Source organism: Heloderma suspectum, chromosome 1 (genome assembly GCF_057233095.1).
Source record: "Heloderma suspectum isolate Gila_16-S chromosome 1, 16-S_ref, whole genome shotgun sequence".
Taxonomy (NCBI): Eukaryota; Metazoa; Chordata; class Lepidosauria; order Squamata; family Helodermatidae; genus Heloderma; species Heloderma suspectum.
Window position 1 is genome coordinate 210,763,984 of NC_139458.1, and position 22,147 is coordinate 210,786,130.

A 22,147-nucleotide genomic window follows, 5' to 3' on the forward strand; every position below is an offset into this window, starting at 1 on the left:
CAGGAGTATTATATAAGAGAAATAGTAATAAACTGATTAAAAATATATTGTGTTCAGAAGGCTGTGATGAGTCTAGGTGATGTAAAATTGTGCTTGAGGGTAAAAAGTATGAAGGCTGAATTTGGGGGGAAATGTGGATGGTTTCCCCCCCATAAAGGACAGATGGTGGGTAGGTCGAAGGCATTTCCTTTGCCCTCCCCCCATTCTTCTATCCTACTTTCTCCCCCAAACACGCGCTCTTGTTCAAGCGCATCCATCCCCCTCCCGCCTTTCTCTGCGGGCTTCTCCTCAGGACGAGCAACAAGAGGGAGGGGGCGGGGCTTTTCAGTGGTTCCCGCGCGCTCTATTTCATCCAAGCCGGGATGCAGGCGCCGGAAGTCTGAACGGGACGCGGCGGCGGGAGGGGGCGCGCGGCGGGAGGGCGGGTGCGGGGGGAAGAGGAGGAGGAGGAGAGGAATAATCGTGGAAGGCTCTGACGCCTGCGCAGTGGGGGCAAGCGCTGTTGGTCGGTTGCGCCGCGCCCCCTCCGACGACTGGTCGGGGGGTGTTCCCCTCACAGAGAGTGTGAGGGAGAGCTTGCGACTGGGTTTCGGTGGTGGTGGTGGAGGACGCGGACGTAGCGGCAGGAGCGGGGAGGGAGTCAGCAGGGGAGGGGAAGAGAGGGACGGAGAGGAGGGGGAAGGGGGGGCGGTTGGCTGTACGCGGGGGGGGGGAGAAGAGAGGGGCGGGGCTGAGCGCGCGCGCGCGCGAGGATGTGAAGATGGCGGAGCTGCAGATGCTGCTGGAGGAGGAGATCCCGGGAGGGCGCCGGGCCCTCTTCGACAGCTACACCAACCTCGAGAGGGTCGCCGAATACTGCGAGAGCAATTATATACAGGTACGGTGAGGTAGCGCTTCTCCTCCTCCAACCCCTACCTTTCTCTCTTCCCCCTGCTCTCCCCACCCCCCGTCGCCCCAAATTGGGCGAAAGGAAAGAAAGAGTCGGGCTGTATGTGTGAGTGTGCGCGTGCACGTGTGTGGTACTATCACACGTCTTCTCTCCAGCCATACCATTTCAGCTGGCCTGGATGGAGCTTGGAATGGTTGTGTGTGTGTGTGTGTGTGTGTGTGTAAAAGAGACGGGGTTGCGCTCGCTTCATGGCCACGCAAGAGGCCCGCGGTTTTAGATTTGGGAAAGTGGGCGCTGAAAGATGCCCAAGGTTGCATCTTCTGGGCACCCCCACCGAGGCCGAGATTAACAACAAGGAAAAAGTGTGGGCACATGGGCGTCTGGTCCTTATGCTCTCCCAACTGCCTAGTAACGCCTGTGGCCCCAAAGGTGACTATGGGATATTGGGATGCATGAAATGCTTCTCATTCTGATTGTGCCTTGTGTGTGTCTGCTACACTTTGGAAGTGCGTATGTGTATTTGTAGAAAGTGATTCCTAGCTGATATTTCTGAAAGAGGATTTAGGGACAGGGGAAGAGAAGAAGAATCCTTCTATCTTGAAGTCCACATGTTTATGTGTTGCTCCTTCTCTAGAGATGGCTGCCCGATGTGCCTTTGTAAAAGATTGCCTCCTTTCCCTCCCTTCTACTAAGAATATCGCAATGTGCTGCCAATAAGAGGATATTAGCTAATCATGTAATTCAAGCTCCAAGCCCCTTATAGCTGAAATTGTGATCTGGCAATAGTTCTGGAGGTGATGTCAAACTATACTGTGCTTCAAAGCTCGTACTGTGGTCTGGTAATGTTAGAGCTGACTATGTGGCTGGGTGTGAGGTTAGTGAAGAAAAAACAGTTTCTTTCTGGATTAATGTGCTGTAGGCTGAAATGATATAAATGAGTTTGAAGAGCTGAAGGAAATCCTTTCAGCCTAGAGCCTACGCTGTATGTATTTTAGATTATGCCTTCCTCACCCCAGCATTTTTTTCTCACTCATAAAAGAGAGGTGATGTAGTTAATCTTTGAATTATTACTTGGTGTTCAGTCTCATTAACATATTGCATGGTGATACAGTTCAAAAGCTTTGTGCCTACTGGCTGGTATTTTATTTTTCAAAGCTTTTTCAGGAAGCTGATATGACCGGTTAGCGGTTAGACTATCAATTACTAAAGAGTGAGAAGATGTCAAGAGAAAAGACAAATTAGTGGTAGAGCTCTAAAGGGACTGTAGGGTGGTGTACATTACAAATAATAACATAATCATGACTTGTTTTCCATGCTAAGGGCGAAATAAGAGGTGGCTAACAATTGAATGTAGATGATCTTGCTTCAGGTGGGTATCATGAAGCTGCATCTGTTGCTTTTGTACATATGAGTTTTTATTAACATACTTGTGAATTGGGTTTACCTAAGTATCAGTGGTCTTGTATTTGAAACCCAGGCTATCACCAACCCATGGTAATGAATCTGAGGTTTGGGGACTTTATGTGAGGGAATCGTTGGAGAAGAAGGCAAATTTTCCTCTCGCAGTCTTGTCTTCACATTCCAGCAAATCAATTTTATAGCATTTTTCTGAGTCATTGGTTAACATGGGCTGTGGTATAGATAAGGTACTGAAACATCAGAATTTGTTCCGTTCTGTGTGTCTACACTGTAAGTAAATATTACAAGTTCTGAAGGAGAGTCTTAGAAACATAGAAGATCACAGTTTACCTGTATAATGTATAAGGGTTTCCCCCCCAAGCATATATGCAGTGACAAGTTATGGTAATTTTAAGACTAGAAGAATAGGGGAAGGGCAGAACATTTAAAATGGCACAGTGACATGATGCACTATGATCCATTTACATGATTGACTAACCAGTTCTATCAAATAGATATGTGTGTTCAAGCTTTTGTAGTTGATCTGCCTTGGTGCATCTATATGGCCTCACTGTGGGATCCTTTATATAAAATAGCTGTATGGTACAGACTGAACAGAAGGCTTTCTTTTGTAGCCCAGGATGAATACAATCCCTTTTGCCATGTTGCTGAGCTTGTTGAGAGCTAGTAGGTTTGCAGGTTTTGGGTGGTTTAATCATAACAATTGAAAATGTATTCTGGCATTTTGACCTGAAGATGATTGATTTTCTGATCAGACCGCTGAAATGGTGGTAGGCAAGAGAGCTGTTATCATCACCCTCTGATATCATAGTCTTGGAGAATTTCACTGAGGATTGCAGAAAGTTAAGGAAGTATTGTTTGTGGAGGAACACACGGTCTCAGATAATGATATACATTTTAGCTAGCTATGCTATGCAGATTAAGGTTTTTTCTCCAAATAGTTTTTGCATAAATATTTTGGGGGGCGGAGTGATTTTCTTTCAGATTCTTTAGTACTTACTGTTATACTAAATGATATAAACTAGGTAGCTAAAAGGGACCAGAGTAGAAGAGGCACTTTAAAGGCACTGTAAAGCTGGCATATGACTGAGAATGTGCCATGTTGTCAGAATAAAGCCTGTACTTCAGGATGGTAATTTTCTGTGGGAAATGACTTATGGATTGACTACTAATAATTACTGTTTTCCCCATGATTTAATGGGAAAACAAGAACAACACTATTCATATAATACTCAAAATTACTGCATATTTTACTATTTGGTAATAGTTTTGCAGTGGTATGGTTCTGATTTTAAACTAAGCAACAAAACTAAAAGAGCCAGAGGGAGCAATCCTATGGCCTCTAGACATTGTCTGAGGGGCCATAGGATCATGGGGACACCCATCCGAGGTCAGAGACAGTGCTCCTCCCTCAGAAGGAGGAGTTGGAGATCTGACCCCTTGCAGCTGGCGCAGAAAGAACCGCGCTGGCTGCCCTCCGAGGTTGGAAAACCAATCTCAGAGAAGTGGAAAGGGGGGCATTTTGGTGGGAGGGGAGGAGATCAGAGAGGCCAGGATGTGAGCTATCCAGATGCCTCTCCAGCCTCTTTCCCTCCCCCTGTAAAGTGCTGGTGCTAGATGGGCAAAAAACCTCGCCTAGTGAAAAATACAGGGCAGGAGGACAGGGAGGTGAAGATCGCCTCATCTGCTCTTCCTGCCCTGCATTGGATGATAGGAAGCTTCTGAGTTCGGGGGCTTCTGATCATTGAGGGCGCAATTGATAGGATAGCGCCCTAAACCTGGGATGTTGCCTTAGCTAACTTAAATTGGACTGCAAACAGTGTTACCAGACTAGACTAGGGAATTCACAGATGCAGAAATGAAATATCAGTTTCTTTTTGAATTAAATTTGCTCTGTCATGCAGACTATTTCCAAATGTGTCTCAATCCTGTCAGTGCATGTTTACTGAGAAGCACAAACCACTGTGATTAGTGGGACTTACTCCTAGGTAAGCTTGGATAGGATTGCAGCATGAGTGTGCATTGCAACTGAAATCAAAGATTTGTATCATTATTGATGATCATTATTAATACCCACTTGCACCAATTTGTGATCACTTTTTAAAAAAGAACTAATGTGCTGAAGCCAATCTGCTCTTCTAAATATGTAAAACAAAACATATGCATTGTTTTTTGATTTGCAGTCCATACAAGTGGAAATATGTGTTTCTGTTCTCTACTCGTGGGTTTTAAAGGTAAAGCTGGTGATTTATACATTCATGCACCCTTCATATCTGATGTGAGATGCATGTATTTTTGCGGAATGTCACAAAGGAGCAATCTTTAACAGATTGGCAAAGAAGTGTGTGGGAAGGATGACTATATGAGGAAATGTTCTGCAAAATGCAGATGTAAGGAAAGGCCAGACCTACTTGATTACTTTTCCAAAGTATATATGAGTACTCTGTTCTAATTCTGATGGATAATATTACATTTTGTTGTTCAGTCGTTCAGTCGTGTCCGACTCTTCGTGACCCCATGGACCATAGCACGCCAGGCCTTCCTGTCCTGCGCTCTCTCCCGGAGCGTGCTCAAGTTCATATTCATTGCATCCGTGATGCTATCTAGCCATCTCATCCTCTGCCGCCCCCTTCTCCTTTTGCCTTCAGTCTTTCCCAGCATCAGGGTCTTTTCCAGGGAGTTTTCTCTTCGCATTAGGTGGCCAAAATATTGGAGCTTCAGCTTCATTATCTGCCCTTCCAATGAGCACTCAGGGTTGATTTCCTTTAGGATGGACTGATTTGACCTCCTTGCAGTCCAGGGGACTCGTAAGAGTCTTCTCCAGCACCACAGTTCGAAAGCATCAATTCTTCGGCGCTCAGCCTTCCTTATAGTCCAGCTCTCACAGCCATACATTACTACTGGGAAAACCATAGCTTTGATTATGCGGACCTTTGTCGGCAAGGTGATGTCTCTGCTTCTTACTATGCTGTCTAGGTGTGCCATAGCTTTCCTCCCAAGGAGCAAGCGTCTTTTAATTTCATGGCTACAGTCACCGTCTGCGGTGATCTTGGAGCCTAAGAAAGTAAAATCTGTCACTGCTTCCATTTCTTCCCCTTCGATATGCCAGGAAGTGATGCGGCCAGATGCCATGATCTTTGTTTTTTTAATGTTGAGTTTCAAACCAGCTTTTGCACTCTCCTCTTTCACCCTCAACAAGAGGCTCTTGAGATCCTCTTCGCTTTCTGCCATTAGGGTGGTATCGTCTGCATATCGGAGGTTGTTGATAATTCTCCCAGCAATCTTAATTCCGACCTCTGATTCATCCAACCCGGCATTTCTCATGATGTACTCTGCATATAAGTTAAATAAGCAGGGTGACAATATGCAGCCTTGTCGTACTCCTTTCCCAATTTTGAACCAATCGGTTGTTCCATGTCTGGTTCTTACTGTTGCTTCTTGACCCTCGTACAGGTTTCTCAGGAGACAGGTAAGGTGGTCTGGTACTCCCATCACTTTCAGAATTTGCCACAGTTTGTTGTGATCCACACAATCAAAGGCTTTAGCGTAGTCAATGAAGCAGAAATAGACGTTTTTCTGGAATTCTCTTGCTTTCTCCATGATGCAGCGAAAGTTGGCGATTTGATCTCTAGTTCCTCTGCCTCTTCTAAACCCAGCTTGTACTTCCAGTAGTTCTCGGTTCGCATACTGCTGAAGCCTAGCTTGTAGGATTTTGAGCATCACCTTGCTGGCATGTGAAATGAGCGCAATTGTGCGGTAGTTTGAACACTCTTTGGCGTTGCCCTTCTTTGGAATTGGAATGTAAACTGACCTTTTCCAGTCTTGTGGCCACTGTTGAGTGTTCCAGATTTGTTGGCATATTGAGTGCAGCACTTTAACAGCATCATCTTTTAGGATTTGAAATAGCTCGGCTGGAATACTGTCATCTCCGCTAGCTTTGTTGTTACTAATGCTTCCTAAGGCCCACTTGACTTCACTCTCGAGGATGTCCGGCTCAAGTTCAGTGACCGCACTATCATGGCTATCAGGGACATTCATATCTTTCCTGTATAGTTCTTCTGTGTATTCTTTCCACCTCTTCTTAATCTCATCTGCTTCTGTTAGGTCCCTGCCTTCTTTGTCCTTTATCATGCCCGCCTTTGCACAAAACATTCCCTTGAGATCTCCAATTTTCTTGAAGAGATCTCTAGTCTTTCCCATTCTGTTGTTTTCCTCGATTTCTTTGCATTGTTCATTTAAGAAGGCCTTCTTGTCTCTCCTTGCTATTCTCTGGAACTCTGCATTCAGTTGGGTATATCTTCCCCTTTCTCCCTTGCTTTTCGCTTCCCTTCTTTCGTGAGCTACTTGTAAAGCCTCATCAGACAGCCACTTGGCTTTCTTGCATTTCTTTTTCTTTGGGATGGATTTCGTTGCTGCCTCCTGAACAATGTTACGGACCTCCGTCCATAGTTCCTCAGGCACTCTGTCTATCAGGTCTAATCCCTGAAATCTATTCCTCACCTCCACTGTATATTCATCAGGGATATGATTTAGGTCATACCTGAACGGTTTAGTGGTTTTCCCTACGTTCTTCAATTTCAGCCGAAATTTTGCAAGAAGCAGCTCATGATCTGAGCCACAGTCAGCGCCAGGTCTTGTTTTTACTGACTGTATGGAGCTTCTCCATCTTTGGCTGCAAAGGACATAATCCATCTGATTTCGATATTGACCATCTGGTGACGTCCATGTGTAGAGTCGCCTCTTGCGCTGTTGGAAAAGAGTGTTTGCTATGATCAGCATGTTCTCTTGGCAAAACTCTATTAGCCTTTGTCCTGCTTCGTTTTGTACACCAGGGCCATGCCTGCCTGTTATCCCGGTGATTTCTTGACTTCCTACTTTAGCATTCCAATCCCCTATGATGAAGAGGACATCTTTTTTTGGTGTTAGTTCTACAAGGTGTTGTAGGTCTTCATAGAACCGATCAACTTCAGCTTCTTCGGCCTCAGTGGTTGGGGCATAGACTTGAATTACTGTGATGTTGAATGGTTTGCCTTGGATTCGTACTGAGATCATTCTATCATTTTTAAGATTGTACCCCAGTACTGCTTTTCCCACCCTTTTGTTGACTATGAGTGCTACTCCATTTCTTCTAAGGGATTCTTGCCCACAGTAGTAGATATGATGGTCACCTGAATTAAATTCACCCATGCCTGTCCACTTTAGTTCACTGATTCCCAAGATGTTGATGTTCAATCTTGCCATCTCATGTTTGACCACCTCCAGCTTACCTTGATTCATTGATCTGACATTCCAGGTTCCTAAACAATATTGTTCTTTACAGCATCGGATTTTCTTTTCACCGCCAGACACATCCACAGCTGAGTGTCCTTTCGGGTTTGGCCCAGCCGCTTCACTCTTTCTGGCGCTACTTGGAAATACCCTCTGCTCTTCCCCAGTAGCATATTGGACACCTTCCGACCTGAGGGGCTCATCTTCCGGCGTCATCTCTTTTAGCCTTGTGATACGTTCCATGGGGTTTTCTTGGCAAGAATACTGGAGTGGGTTGCCATTTCCTTCTCCAGTGGACCACATTTTGTCAGAACTCTCCGCCATGACCTGTCCGTCTTGGGTGGCCCTGCACGGCATAGCTTATGGCTTCACTGAGTTACGCAAGCCCCTTCGCCACAACAAGGCAGTGATCCATGAAGGGGTAATACATAGTCAAGTAGTAAATTGAATAATGTTCATAAGTGTCATAGGTTTTGAGTTAATCTTTTATCATTTCTTGAAAAAAATGTGTATAGACATGCTGATGTGACGTGCTCTGTATTAACCTAAGTATATCAGAAGTTCTCCAAGAATTTTACTTCACATTTTAATCCCTTCAATGTTTAATTTCTTAATCTACAGGCATAATGCGAATATGTGACTAAAACAGAATTTACTGTAATCCACTGCATTGTGGAATATTTTGGTAGGAACTGTTTTAAAATAGGAAGTGTTAACACTTTACAATAGGACAACTGATTCTTAATTTATATTGATATCTTTGTTCTGCCTTTCTGTTCCAGAATGGAGCACTTAAGGAGCTTATACAATATAGTTGTATAAAAGAACAACATATCAAGCTATATCATTAGATGATGATGATGAGATTGTATCTTCTCAAATTCTATCAGTCTTGGGCTGCCTTATATAATTATAATTACAATAATCTTTGCCAAAGCTGAAAAACCTCTTAATCTTTTGTGGTTTTCAACTCTGGGTTGTTTCTCCCCCCAACAACCCAGAGTTCCAGGTTTGGACATAACAGAAACAAACCAGGGACCAAGCTTTCCTGGGTTATTCATTGCAGTGGGAGCAGGTGGGTGGAAACCAGCACACATGCTTTCTCCTGCTTATCTTCTGTTTGTTAATCATGGGTTGTTTCAACATGTGAACTAGGTCATATGCTGTCCTATAAATTATCAGACTTACAATAAGAATAAAGCTAAAAGGCATATAATAAAACATAAAAGCAGCATAAAATCATGAGGCAGAGATAAAACAAATTAAAACTGAAACATAAAAGGCCTGGGAAAATAAAAAGGTCTGTCTGTCTTTAATCTGCATGTCATCTTTGCCATTTTATTACTAGTCCAGCTTTACCAAATTTATACTATCCTAAGATCAGAGTACATTGGCTACATTGTGCTAAGAAGAAATATGAAGAAATAGCTGTCCAAAGGTAAGGCCAGTAGGATGGAGGCTAAGGAACAAGTGCTGTTTTTCCCAGACTGGTGGTAACAGATTGTTAAATATCTGACTTGCCCTCTTTTATCTGCAAAATTGGGATGAAGACAGGATTCCACACTTGGTGAAAACATTTGTCAAGTTCAAAAGTTGAGTAGACGGGTTTCAATCTTACTCTTACATTACTAAAGAATGCAATATGTAGTGTAGTAAAACCTCAGTGATATTGGCGGTAGACATACATAAGTGGTATTTGGAATGCTTTCTGAAAATGCCCTTCAAGAACCTTTGTGGGCAGTTTTGGACTTGTCTTTAATCTGCATGTCACGTCTCCCATTTTGTGATGAGGTCCAGGATATAAGCATAAAGAGATAAGGTTCCCATTCACTTTTTAGGCAGGGAGAATATGTTGAGGTCTTAATCAAATACAGATCTTTCTGATGGTGAATATAAAATATAGACTGGTAGAGAGAGAGAATTCCTGAAAGGGAAAATGTTGGAGAACCATATCTTAATAATACAAAATTAATTTTTCACTGCCCATGAAAAGAACCAGTTACTTTGATCACTGTTCATACAAGACATAGTTGAATCTGTTTAGTTTCACCTGTAGGTTTTTAAACAAAAATAACAGCCACTTGTACACTTGCACCATACAGAATCACTGCCTGAACTTGGACAATGGGCATTCCACCCCCTTTGTCCTGGCAAGATTGCTTGAGATACAAATACACCCTTTAGTTTACAGGCTTGCAGATATTTACACCAAGGAGCATTTGATGGGGAAGTCCTTCTAAGGTACTGAAAATTACTCAATTTAACCTACTCAGTTAACCACTTCTTGTAGGAAATATGAGAATTAGAACACAGAGTGTGCTTAGCTACTGCACTGGTTCTCTCACCTGTGGTAGCAGGCGGAAATCCCCGAAATGGGATGTTGCAAGGGCATGGAGGAGTTAGTTTGGATTTGATGGCTCCAAATTCACTATTTTTCCCCAGACGTGTTTAATCTGGGCCTTTCAGGTACACTAGCCCAGGAGCTGGTGTAGCTAACTCCCTTCCCCTGTTTGCTGTTAAAGAATGGAGGGCTAAATATATGGATCTGCTGGGCTGAAGGGCCCTGCAAAACGAGCTGGCAGGGCTGGGGATGATGTAGTAGATCTGCTTCATGGCTCCCTGACAACCCCACTCAGGATTGCTCTGTCAGTGTATGTTGGTTTCCATTTTCCTTGATGGGCACTGCTTTCATATGGTGATACTAGAAACGTTACAGTAGCCAGTCAGGTTCAGTTAAGTTTTTTTAAAAATACTGGTGGCGCAAGTTCCCCTTTAGCTTTCATTCAAATAATGATGTTTGTACAAATTGTGGATTGCCCACAACGGTAGAAGAAACATTTTGTCAAGGATAGGGCCCATGTCAGTTAACTATTTCTGAAGCTACAAGGAGTTTTTAATACTAGTTTTTCATTGCATTTACTTTTGGTCATCCTCCTCAAAAACTAGATATATTGGATTTGATTGATCTGTTACCATGGGAATGAATTTTGCAATACTGGAGTGCAAGCAGTATTGAATATATGTGACAGTTTCTGTGGATGAATGCAGGCATCCTATGGAAATGTATGTATGTGTTCATACCAGTTATAATTGTAAATGCATAACAAGATGCAGGATTTATCCTTATTGTTTGGTAAATTCTCTTACAGTGCAATCCTATACATGTGATGAAAGTCCCATTGAGTTCAGTGGAGCTTACTTCCAGGTAATTAGGTATAGGATTGCAGCCTTAAGGGCCCTAAACAATGTTCATGTATGTTTTACAATTAACCATTGCTGCTGAAAGCCCTTCAGCATTTGGCAGCTTCAATTAAATAAATACTTTCAGTTTGCAAGTGACCAATTAAGCTGATTTATATTTTCACTCCAAATTCTGATCATTGGAATACTTTTTATTATTAGCATTTCTTTAAAAAGAAATCAGTTTGAATCACTGATTATGACTTACAATGGCATGTGTTCTTCAGTTGAAAAGTAGTGAAAGACTATCGAATTGCGTACAGCTGTACATTAACTGATGAGAGGATATCTTAGTAAAACTTAATTGAAACAAAAAGGTAATTGACGGTTCCATTTGAAAACAGTACACTGATATTATAGAACAAACAGGATCAAAATAAATTTTAATGGCTTTTCTATGCAGCATCTGTTTGCAGTGGCTTGGAAATGTTGTCTGTAAAATTACCAAGTGTGTTTGAGGAATGCAAAGGGATGCACATTAAATAAATCTGCCTGACAAGAATTAGGACATTGGCAAAGGAAACATGTGGAATGTGCACAGCATTGGGGTCTGATTCATGTAGGCAAGTGGTAGCATCTTCGCTGTACAATCTCTCATGACTATTCCTGGCTACAAGATTTGCGTGGTAACATATTGGTGTAAATTGGACTGTGTACATTGTCACTGAATCACACAATGGTATCTGTATATAGCTTAATTTTCACTGATGTTTCTCCATCTGGTCTCATAATCAGGAATGTTTGGGATAAATCATATAGAGCAATGCAAAACAGCATCCATGTTGTATACCTTTAGGGAGCAATCCTATACAGATAGACGGCCGCATCTGAACTTGGAGGTGACTGCCTATCCAATGCAGGGCGGGAGGAGTGTGGCGGGGATTGCCACCCTGCATTTGTGGCTAGACAGCCTATTTTGGCTCTGTAGCCACGGGACCTCAGGGTGCAGAATGGGGAGGCCGGACAACACGTAGGAAGTGTTGTACCAGCACTTACGAACTCCCTGCCCCCAGGAATGCTCCCTTTTGCCCCACTCTGCACTGCTGTTCCGAGCACAGGGACAATCCGCGCCTCCTGTGAAGCACGGCTCGTTCTCATAAGCTTAAAAAGCTTATTGTAACTTTTTTTATTTATCTTGCAAATTTGTGAGTTTGTTTTGTTTAACTGGCATTCTTAGTGTCATCAATGTCAGTCAAAAACTACCATATAATAAAGGTGACTTCTGAATACCATTGTAGCCCCCTTCCCTCATTCATTATGTGAAAGGGTCTCCAGATATAAAAAAGGGGGCAGCAGAGCCTCACTGCTGATCCTGTCCTGGCATTGTGCGACTTCCCCACTCCCAGTATCCACATGTTGAGCATGACTGCCTGCATATGTGAAGCCAATGCATGAAACCTCTGCCAGTGGTCTAACTGTTGGTTTAAGATAATATAATTTCCCTGAATTCCCATTTGAACAGAATCTCTAGCTATTAATTTTTTTGTAATTGTTGGGGAATCTGTACTTAAACGAACTGAAATGTGGATACTTCTGTCTTATAGCATAATTCGTGTGTTTGTACTGTAACGCTAGTGTTCCATGTTCTGTTTATCTTATAGTTTATAGCATTTCAGTTTGGAGTAATGTTTTAGTTTAACCCATTGTCTTAGTCTTCACTGGTATTATAGTTTAACACCCCCACTACATGGGGCACATTTTTTTTTTTTACTGTATATATCCATTTGTATTTATGTCATTGACCTGGTGCTAAAAAGATTGTAGATTTGGCACCAGTAGCACCTCTGTGGAGAGGCTATTCCACAAATGGTGAGTTGCCATAATAGAGACGGCTAATTCACCAGTTGCCACACAAGAGCCTCCTGCAGATTCTGTGACATGGGCAGCCTGGTATAGGGAAAGATGCTCCTTCAGGTATTTGGTTCCAGAAACAAATAGGTAGCCAGTGCAGGTCTCTTAGAATTGGTGTAATGCAATCCCATCCAGCTGTACCTGTTGGCATTCTAGCTGCATTCTGTACTAATTGAAGCTTCTGGGATGTCTTCAATGGCTGCTCTATGTGTGGACCACCAGGGCCAGTCTGTCAGTATCCAACAATGGCTGTAGCTGGTGAACCAACCAAAGCTGGCAAAAGGTACTCTGAGGCCACCTGGGCTTCAAGTGATGAAACTGGATTCAGGAATACCCCAAGTTACACACCTATTCTTTCAGGGGAATGTGACCCCATCTAGAACAGGCAGTATATACCCAATTCTTGGGCATTAGAACCACTTACGCACAGGACCTCTATCTTGTCTGGATTCAGGTTCAGTTTGTTGACCCTCATACGCAGTATCACTGAGTCCAGTCACTGGTTCAGCATGTGCACAGGTGCCACAGAGTCTAGCATAATCCCCCCCCCCCCGGGCTATCCTCCAGCAAGATATCATGGTGGATGTTAGCAACAGCTTCAGAGAGGCCCAGGACAATCAGCAGTCACACTCGCCTTGTCTTCCAACAAGCCACCCATAAGGGCTACCAATGTTATTTCAGTTGTTGTTAAGTTGTGTTCGACTCTTCGTGACCCCATGGACCATAGCATGCCAGGCCTTCCTGTCCTCCGCTCTCTCCTGGAGTGTGCTGAAGTTCATATTCATTGCATCGGTGATTCTATCTAGCCATCTCATCCTCTGCTGTCCCCCTCTCCTTTTGCCTTCAATCTTTCCCAGCATCAGGGTCTTTTCCAGGGAGTTTTCTCTTCGCATTAGGTGGCCAAAATATTTGAGCTTCAGCTTCAGTATCTGTCCTTCCAAGGAGCACTCAGGGTTGATTTTCTTTACGATGGACTGATTTGACCTCCTTGCAGTCCAGGGGACTTGTACGAGTCTTCTCCAGCACCACAGTTCGAAAGCATCAATTCTTCAGCGCTCAGCCTTCCTTAGAGTCCAGCTCTCACAGCCATACATTACTACTGGGAAAACCATAGCTTTGATTAGACGGACCTTTGTCGGCAAGGTGATGTCTCTGCTTCTTACTATGCTGTCTAGGTTGGCCATAGCTTTCCTCCCAAGGAGCAAGCATCTTTTAATTTCATGGCTACAGTCACCGTCTGCGGTGATCTTGGAGCCCAAGAAAATAAAATCTGTCACTGCTTCCATTTCTTCCCTTTCTATATGCCAGGAAGTGATGGGGCCAGATGCCATGATCTTCGTTTTTTTAATGTTGAGTTTCAAACCAGCTTTTGCACTCTCCACTTTCACCCTCAACAAGAGGCTCTTTAGATCCTCTTTGCTTTCTGCCATTAGGGTGGTATCGTCTGCGTATCTGAGGTTGTTGATAATTCTCCCGGCAATCTGAATTCTGACCTGTGATTCATCCAGCCTGGCGTTTCTCATGATGTACTCTGCATATAAGTTAAATAAGCAGGGCGACAATATACAGCCTTGTCGTACTCCTTTCCCAATTTTGAACCAATCGGTTGTTCCATGTCCGGTTCTTACTGTTGCTTCTTGACCCTCGTACAGGTTTCTCAGGAGACAGGTAAGGTGGTCTGGTGCTCCCATCTCTTTAAGAATTTGCCACAGTTTGTTGTGATCCACACAATCAAAGGCTTTAGCGTAGTCAATGAAGCAGAAATAGACGTTTTTCTGGAATTCTACTGCTTTCTCCATGATCCAGCGAATGTTGGCGATTTGATCTCTCGTTCCTCTGCCTCTTCGAAACCCCGCTTGTACTTCCGGTAGTTCTCGGTTCACATGCTGCTGAAGCCTAGCTTGTAGGATTTTGAGCATCACCTTGCTGGCATGTGAAATGAGCGCAATTGTGCGGTAGTTTGAACACTCTTTGGCGTTGCCCTTCTTTGGAATTGGAATGTAAACTGACCTTTTCCAGTCTTGTGGCCAGTGTTGAGTGTTCCAAATGTGTTGGCATATTGAGTGCAGCACTTGAACAGCATCATCTTTTAGGATTTTAAATAGCTCAGCTGGAATACTGTCATCTCCGCTAGCTTTGTTGTTAGCCATGCCCACTTGACTTCACTCTCAAGGATGTCTGGCTCAAGTTCAGTGACCGCGCTATCATGGCTATCAGGGACATTAAGATCTTTCCTGTATAGTTCTTCTGTGTATTCTTGCCACTTCTTCTTAATCTCATCCGCTTCTGTTAGGTCCCTGCCTTCTTTGTCCTTTATCATGCCCATCTTTGCACAAAACGTTCCCTTTAGATCTCTGATTTTCTTGAAAAGATCTCTAGTCTTTCCCATTCTATTGTTTTCCTCGATTTCTTTGCATTGTACATTTAAGAAGGCCTTCTTGTCTCTCCTTGCTATTATCTGGAACTCTGCATTCAGTTGGATATATCTTCCCCTTTCTCCCTTGCTTTTCGCTTCCCTTCTTTCCTCAGCTACTTGTAAAGCCTCATGCGACAGCCACTTGGCTTTTTTGCATTTCTTTTTCTTTGGGATGGATTGAGTTGCTGCCTCCTGAACAATGTCACGGACCTCCGTCCATAGTTCCTCAGGCACTCTGTCTATCAGGTCTAATCCCTGAAATCTATTCCTCACCTCCACTGCATATTCATAAGAGATATGATTTAGGTCATACCTGAATGGTTTAGTGGTTTTCCCTACGTTCTTCATTTTAAGCTGAAATTTTGCAACAAGAAGCTCATGATCTGAGCCACAGTCAGCTCCAGGCCTTGTTTTTACTGACTGTATGGAGCTTCTCCATCTTTGGCTGAAAAGGACATAATCCATCTGATTTCGATATTGACCATCTGGTGATGTCCATGTGTAGAGTTGCCTCTTGTGCTGTTGGAAAAGAGTGTTTGCTATGATCAGCGTGTTCTCTTGGCAAAACTCTATTAGCCTTTGTCCTGCTTCATTTTGTACACCAAGGCCATGCTTGCCTGTTATCCCAGTGATTCTTGACTTCCTACTTTAGCATTCCAATCCCCTGTGATGAAAAGGACATCTTTTTTTGGAGTTAGTTCTAGAAGGTGTTGTAAGTCTTCATAGAACCAATCAACCTCAGCTTCTTTGGCCTCAGTGGTTGGGGCATAGACCTGAATTACTGTGATGCTGAATGGTTTGCCTTGGATTCGTACTGAGATCATTCTATCATTTTTGAGATTGTACCCCAGTACTGCTTTTCCCACCCTTTTGTTGACTATGAGTGTTACTCCATTTCTTCTAAGGGATCCTTGCCCTCAGTAGTAGATATAATGGTCACCTGAATTAAATTCGCCCATGCTTGTCCATTTTAGTTCACTGATTCCCAAGATGTTGATGTTCAATCTTGCCATCTCATGTCTGACCACCTCCAGCTTACCTTGATTCATTGATCTGACATTCCAGGTTCCTAAGCAATATTGTTCTTTACAGCATCTGATTTTCTTTTCACCACCAGACACATCCCCAGCTGAGTGTCCTTTTGGCTTTGGCCCAGCCGCTTCACTCTTTCTGGCGCTACTTGGAAATACCCTCTGCTCTTCCCCAGTAGTATATTGGACACCTTCCGACCTGAGGGGCTCATCTTCCGGTGTCATCTCTTTTAGCCTTGTGATACGTTCCATGGGGTTTTCTTGGCAAGAATACTGGAGTGGGTTGCCATTTCCTTCTCCAGTGGACCACATTGTGTCAGAACTCTCCGCCATGACCTGTCCATCTTGGGTGGCCCTGCACGGCATAGCTTATGGCTTCACTGAGTTACGCAAGCCCCTTCGCCACAACAAGGCAGTGATACATGAAGGAGGTTATTTCAGTACACAAATCTAAATTGAATTGAAATTGAGCTATTTGGTTGTTTGATTTGTTCCCCAGCTTTCTACCAAGAAAAATGACCCTCAAGGTGGATTACAACAATATTGATTAAAACAATAATAAAACAAATGCATTAAAACAGTTGAAAACACAACACTAACAAAATAAAAACACTGTCCAACCCAACAGATCTGTTTACACACCAAAGGTCTGCTTCAATAAAGAGCTGTTTGCCTGCTGATGAAAGGACAGCACAGAGGGAACAAAACTAACCTCCCTTGGCAGGGAGTTCCACAACTGAGAGAGCCCTCCTTTGCATCGCCACCAAATGCATCTCTGAAGGTGATGGTCTTGAAAGAAGGACCTCTCCTGAGGATCTTAAGTCTCAGGCAAGCTCATATAGGAGAAGGTGGTCTTTCAGGTAGCCTGATCCCAAGTCCTATAGGGCTTTATAGGTCATAACCAGCACTTTGAATTCTGCCAGTAGCCAGTGAAGCTGTTGTAACAAGGGTGTTGTGTGTTCCCTATAACTGGCACCAGTCAACAGTCTGGCCGCAGCACTCTGGACCAGCTGAAGTTTCTGAACAGTTCTCAAAGGCAGCCCCACATACAATGCATTACAGATTGCCTCTTCAAGAAGGACCAGAGCCACTGTATAACTGCCTTCCAGTCCATCTCAGACAGATGCCTCAGAAGGATGCCATGGTCGATGGTTGCAGAAGCCATTGAGGGGTCCAGCAGAACTAACAGGGGCATGCTCCTCTTGTCCAGTTCCCAACGTAGATCATCCAAAGGTGACCAAAGCAGTGTCTGTCCCATAACTACGCCTGAAGCCAGATTTAAATGGAACTAGATAATCTATCTCATCCAGAAATCCTTGGAGCTGAGAAGCCACCACATGCTCCAGCACCTTACTCAAGAGTGGAATATTATAGAGACCGGCAGGAAATTATCCAATACAGTGGGGTTCAGGGAGGGTGTTTTTTAAAAAAACCAAACAAAGACAAGGCAATCTTTTACTCAAAGTGGAATCAGTAAAGAGGTGTTCACCACTACCCTTACCCACTCAGCCAGGAAAGGTAGGGGTCTAGCACACAAGCGGTAGGTTTCACTTTTCCAAGGATCCTGTCCACATCTTTGAGACGTACAAAATGAAAAGTATCCATTGTAACTGGACAAGCAGGGACCAAAGTTACATCCATTGGTCCTGTATCAACTATGGCATTCAAGTTGGCACAGATTCGATCGATTTTATCTGCAAAGTGTCATGCAAATTGGTTATAGTGGACTACCAAGTACTCCACCTTTTCTTCTTGTGGGCCAGAGTGTAATAGGTCTCTCACCTCCCGAAAAAGCTCCAGTGGGCGACTCTGTGCAGATGTCATGGTGGAGGAGATGTGCAATCTCTTCACTGCTCTCATTGCTACAGAGTAGGCTTTAAAGTGTGCTCTAGCCTGTGTTTGATCAGACTTGTTCTGAGTTTTCTGCCAACATTGCTCTTGTTGATATCCCACTAGTTTCATTACCCACTGTGCCCTGGCAAACTGGGGTGCTCATTTGGCTTCTCTCCATGGGTGAGAACACTCAGGAGTAATTGTGTCAACTTCCCCAGACCATTTCTCAATTCCAGAGGTTAACCAGGGCTTCAACAGAATTGCCTGCTGAGATGACAGGAAAATCTTGAAGAGCCATCAGAAAATCATCTGGATCCATTAGTCTCCTGGGGTGGACCTTTTTAATCAGCACCTGCCCTGCAGAGGCTCTGGGCCCCAGCAAGACTAAATCCCACCAGGTAGTGATCTGTCTATGACAATGGAATCATAGAAAGTTCCTCCATCCCCAGATCACCATCATCCCATCCTGTGTGGAAGACCAGATCCAGAGTGTGCCCTGCTGTATACATTGGGCCAGATATTAATTGGGACAGACCCATGTTGCCACAGAGGCCATGAAGTCTTGAGCCACTCCCAGCAAGGAGGCCTCAGCATGTATGTTGAAGTTCCCCAGCATAACAAGATGAGAAGACTCTAGCACCAAACCTGAGACCACCTTAGCTAGCTCAGGAAAAGAGACTGTTGGGCAGCGAGGCGGCCAGTGCACAAACAGAATCCCTGTTCTGATGTGAACACTCACCTTCAGATACACACACTCAAAACTGGAAGACTGTGGGATGGGGAACCTGGACAGGGGAATACAATCATGATAAACCACTGAGACTCCGCCTCCCTGCCCCCTAGTTCTTGCCTGCTGCAACACGGAGAAGCAAAGCTGGGAAGCAACACGGTGAGCAAAGCTGAGAAACATTTTCTCCTCCAGTCTAATCTAACCGGATCTCTGTGATACAGGCCAGGTCAAGTCCTGGATGGCTTTTTTCCCATTTACTGACCTGGCATTCAGCAGCAGAAAAAGAATGCCTTCTGTGAAATAGGTTTCTGTTTGTGCTGAAAAATGAGTTCAGAGGAGTTGTTTAGTGTGTTGTGGCCCTCTCTTCCTTGTACCCAGTCTTTTTGGCAGGTTATTTCTCCTTTGCCACACCTCCCATGGCAGCCATTTTGTGGTGTTGCCCAGGTCAAATTTGCAAGTTGCCGAATGTGCCCATGGGCCTCAGAAGGTTACCACCTTCTGCCTGTTTCAAGTTGACTGAAACTACTCCCTCTTGTATAGAGTCATTAATTACTTATTGCACTCACCCAGTCTGTCCTCCCTGGCTAGTTGTTAATAGGGATGCATAAAGACTGGGAAGGCAAGTGGTCAGCTCACCCTTATAAGCACTTTATTTGCATCCTCAGGCCCATCAGCTGAAATTGATAACATATACAGATTGGGTTGTGCTCTGGATACCTCTGCAGGAGCTGTATCAAGGATGACACCAAGTTCAAGGCGTCACAACAGACCTCAAAGGGTTCTGCTACTGTTCCAGTAGGGTCAGATTTTAATAGCAAGTCACCTGGAAAAGCTTTTCTGAATGGCTACTTGAGAATGCAGTGGAGAAGTGCAAATCGCTTTGCCGTCCATACCGCCACAAAGTTTACACAATAATATGTGCTCACTTGTGTTTGGTCACACTCACTGTGACACTTGGGCCATCTGTGTTCTAGTTGTCATCCAGCTGGTTTCTCCCATCATTCTCTAGTAAACAAGGGAGCTAAATTTTTGGAGGTGGGCCATCTTAATTGTTCCACCAGTCCTGTGGAGGAGACTGGCCACTATCAATCTAAGCTTCACCAGGAAGCAGTCTGACCATGATAACAAGGTCATAGAGAACTCCCCCACTTCCGAATTTGAGATCCCCCGGTTTCACGCTTGGTTGAAAGCACCCGGTCAAGACTATGTCCTGCAGAATGTATTGGGCCAATACATATTGAGACAGCCCCATGATTGCCATGATGTCCTGAGCTGGTTCTTCTAAAGCAGCCCCTGTGTGACTGTTGAAGTCCCTCAGACCTACTATCCTGGGATTCTCTAGCACGTTACTGGAGACAACCTCGGCCACCTCTGGCAGGGAGACGAGTACACCAGAAGAATTCCTAATCTGTTTGTGTGGCTCAATATCAATCAGATCTGGCACCTGAAATCACTAGTCTCCTGGTGTGGGAGAAGGATTCCTTATAGAAGACAGCACCCCACCCCTATCCTTCAGTCGATGTTGGTGCTGCACAGTGTACCCAGATGGACAAAGTTGGAACTGACCAACATTCAACATTTCAACTACCCAGGTCTTGGTGACACATGGTGAGTGTGTATGGTCTTATGTAAAATCCATAGAGGTATTTGGTTAAAGAAGAAAATTAGCAAAGATTCCAGCAATGTTTTGCTCCGTCTTTCTTCATACTGTTTCAAGCTGTCCATGAAAAGGCCAACAGCATCTGGCTGCATTACAGCAGGTTGTGATAAGATATGTATAACAGTGAGAACTGGTGCCTAAATTATCTTCGCTCTCACCCCTTTTCTCTCCCCATCCCTCTTCTTTTTTATGTTGTGCCTTTTTAGATTGTAAGCTTGAGGGCAGGGAGTATCTTGTGTTTATTGATCTGTAAGGCACTCTGGTCTGAAGAGTGGGGTATAAATGTTTTAAATAATAAAGACCTAAATGAACAAACTATACTGGGAAACAAGCACTACTCTTAATGTTCAACTTATTTGCCTCCCTACTTGAATACAAAACACTATAACCTGTCATAATGTAGCTGTAAGTAATTTTACAAGAACATACTGTGTGTTACCCTGAAATCAGCTTATGGCCAGGGTTGATTTGATTTAAGTCGAATTGATTTAAATCATGATTTAAATCGGTTCTCCGAAGGACTCATTTTTAATTATTTAAATCGTAGTTTAAATTAGTGCTGTGCTGAATCCTGCCCCCCATAATCAGGAATTTTCTCTCTCCCTGCAAAAGAGGTACTGTTTTTTATACCTCTTTCACAGGGAGGGGGAGAAGGATGGGGTTTCCACATACCTTATTAAGTTTGGGAGGTGGCTGAAAGATCTTTCTTTTTTTTTTTACTTGAAAAGCTTCAGCAGCACAAGACCCTTTTCCAGCCCAGCAGCACTTCTTGAACTCCCATGCGACCACGTGACTTCACCCTCTCCAACAGCCATTCAGGAAGACCTCCTGGCTTGCAGAAGCTTCTTTGCAAAAAGCTTCTGTGCAAAGAAAAAATGGGACTTCTGGAACTTTAGAAAAATGCTTATCTTGGTTGCTCTGTGTTGCTTCAAGGAAGAGCAGAATTTTTCTAAAACTCTAAAATCCTGATTGCTCATGCTTTGCAAAGCAGCTTCTGCAGCCCCAGAGCCTCTCCTGAATGCCTCTTGGAGAGGGAGAGGTCATGTGGTCTCCAGGGAGTTCAGAAAGAGCTGCTGGGCAGGAGAAGAGTCCAGGGCTCCTGCAAGTGCGGGGGGGGGGGGATTTTTTTTTAAAGTAAAAAATAGAAAGACCTCTCAGCCACTGCCTACACTTAAAAAGATACGCTGAAATCCTGTCCTAGTTGTTTGAAATTCTCACCCCTCCCAGCCTCTTGCACCAGTGTTTTTGTTTTACCCCCTCAAACCCATGAAATGCTGAAAATGGAAGAATTGAAATTTTTGGCACAGCACTAGTTTAAATCACCGGGAATTATTCTTATTTAATCATTTTTAGTAGAAGTACATTATTGTTTAATATAACCTTAATACATATTCAGAGATGTAGATTTCATTAGAAGGTATGTACACACTAAGCAGTTATTCCGAATTGTTCTCAGATTAATTTTAATCAAAAATGCGATGATAATTTGGTCATTTTAGTACTAAAGCAGAATGAACTTGTGAAGTCATTCAGGAGATGAACCAGTTGCATCAGTTCAAGTAATCATTATATTTTTGTCATGATGTCCCGGAATCACCACCACCAAACAGGCTTTTAAATTGTACTAATAAGATTGTTAAAGAAGAAAACTAACCAGAAGAATAAAGAAACAACAACATTAAGAACACATGCACATGCATTTTTGAATGGTTAACTATTTCAGTTTTTAGATAAATGTAAAGTTCTTTAAAAAAATTTAGACAATTTCAACTACAGCAGGTTCAGAAACAAAATATTCCCAAATGGGGTC

General features: G+C 43.6%; 1 protein-coding gene across 3 annotated transcripts in view; it reads left to right on the plus strand.

Annotated features, from left to right (window-relative positions):
* The first annotated feature begins 387 nt into the window (after positions 1-387).
* ABI2 (abl interactor 2) overlaps positions 388-22,147 on the plus strand; it is an 80,258-nt gene continuing 58,498 nt past the window's right edge. For 2 of the 3 annotated variants that reach the window (XM_084818348.1, XM_084818370.1), the window contains exon 1: positions 711-877. In XM_084818348.1, the coding sequence (XP_084674474.1) occupies positions 761-877 (117 nt within the window). In that variant the 5' untranslated portion in view covers positions 711-760. Of the gene's footprint in view, positions 878-22,147 lie in introns of all 3 variants that reach the window. The other variant, XM_084818359.1, reaches the window with a different exon arrangement.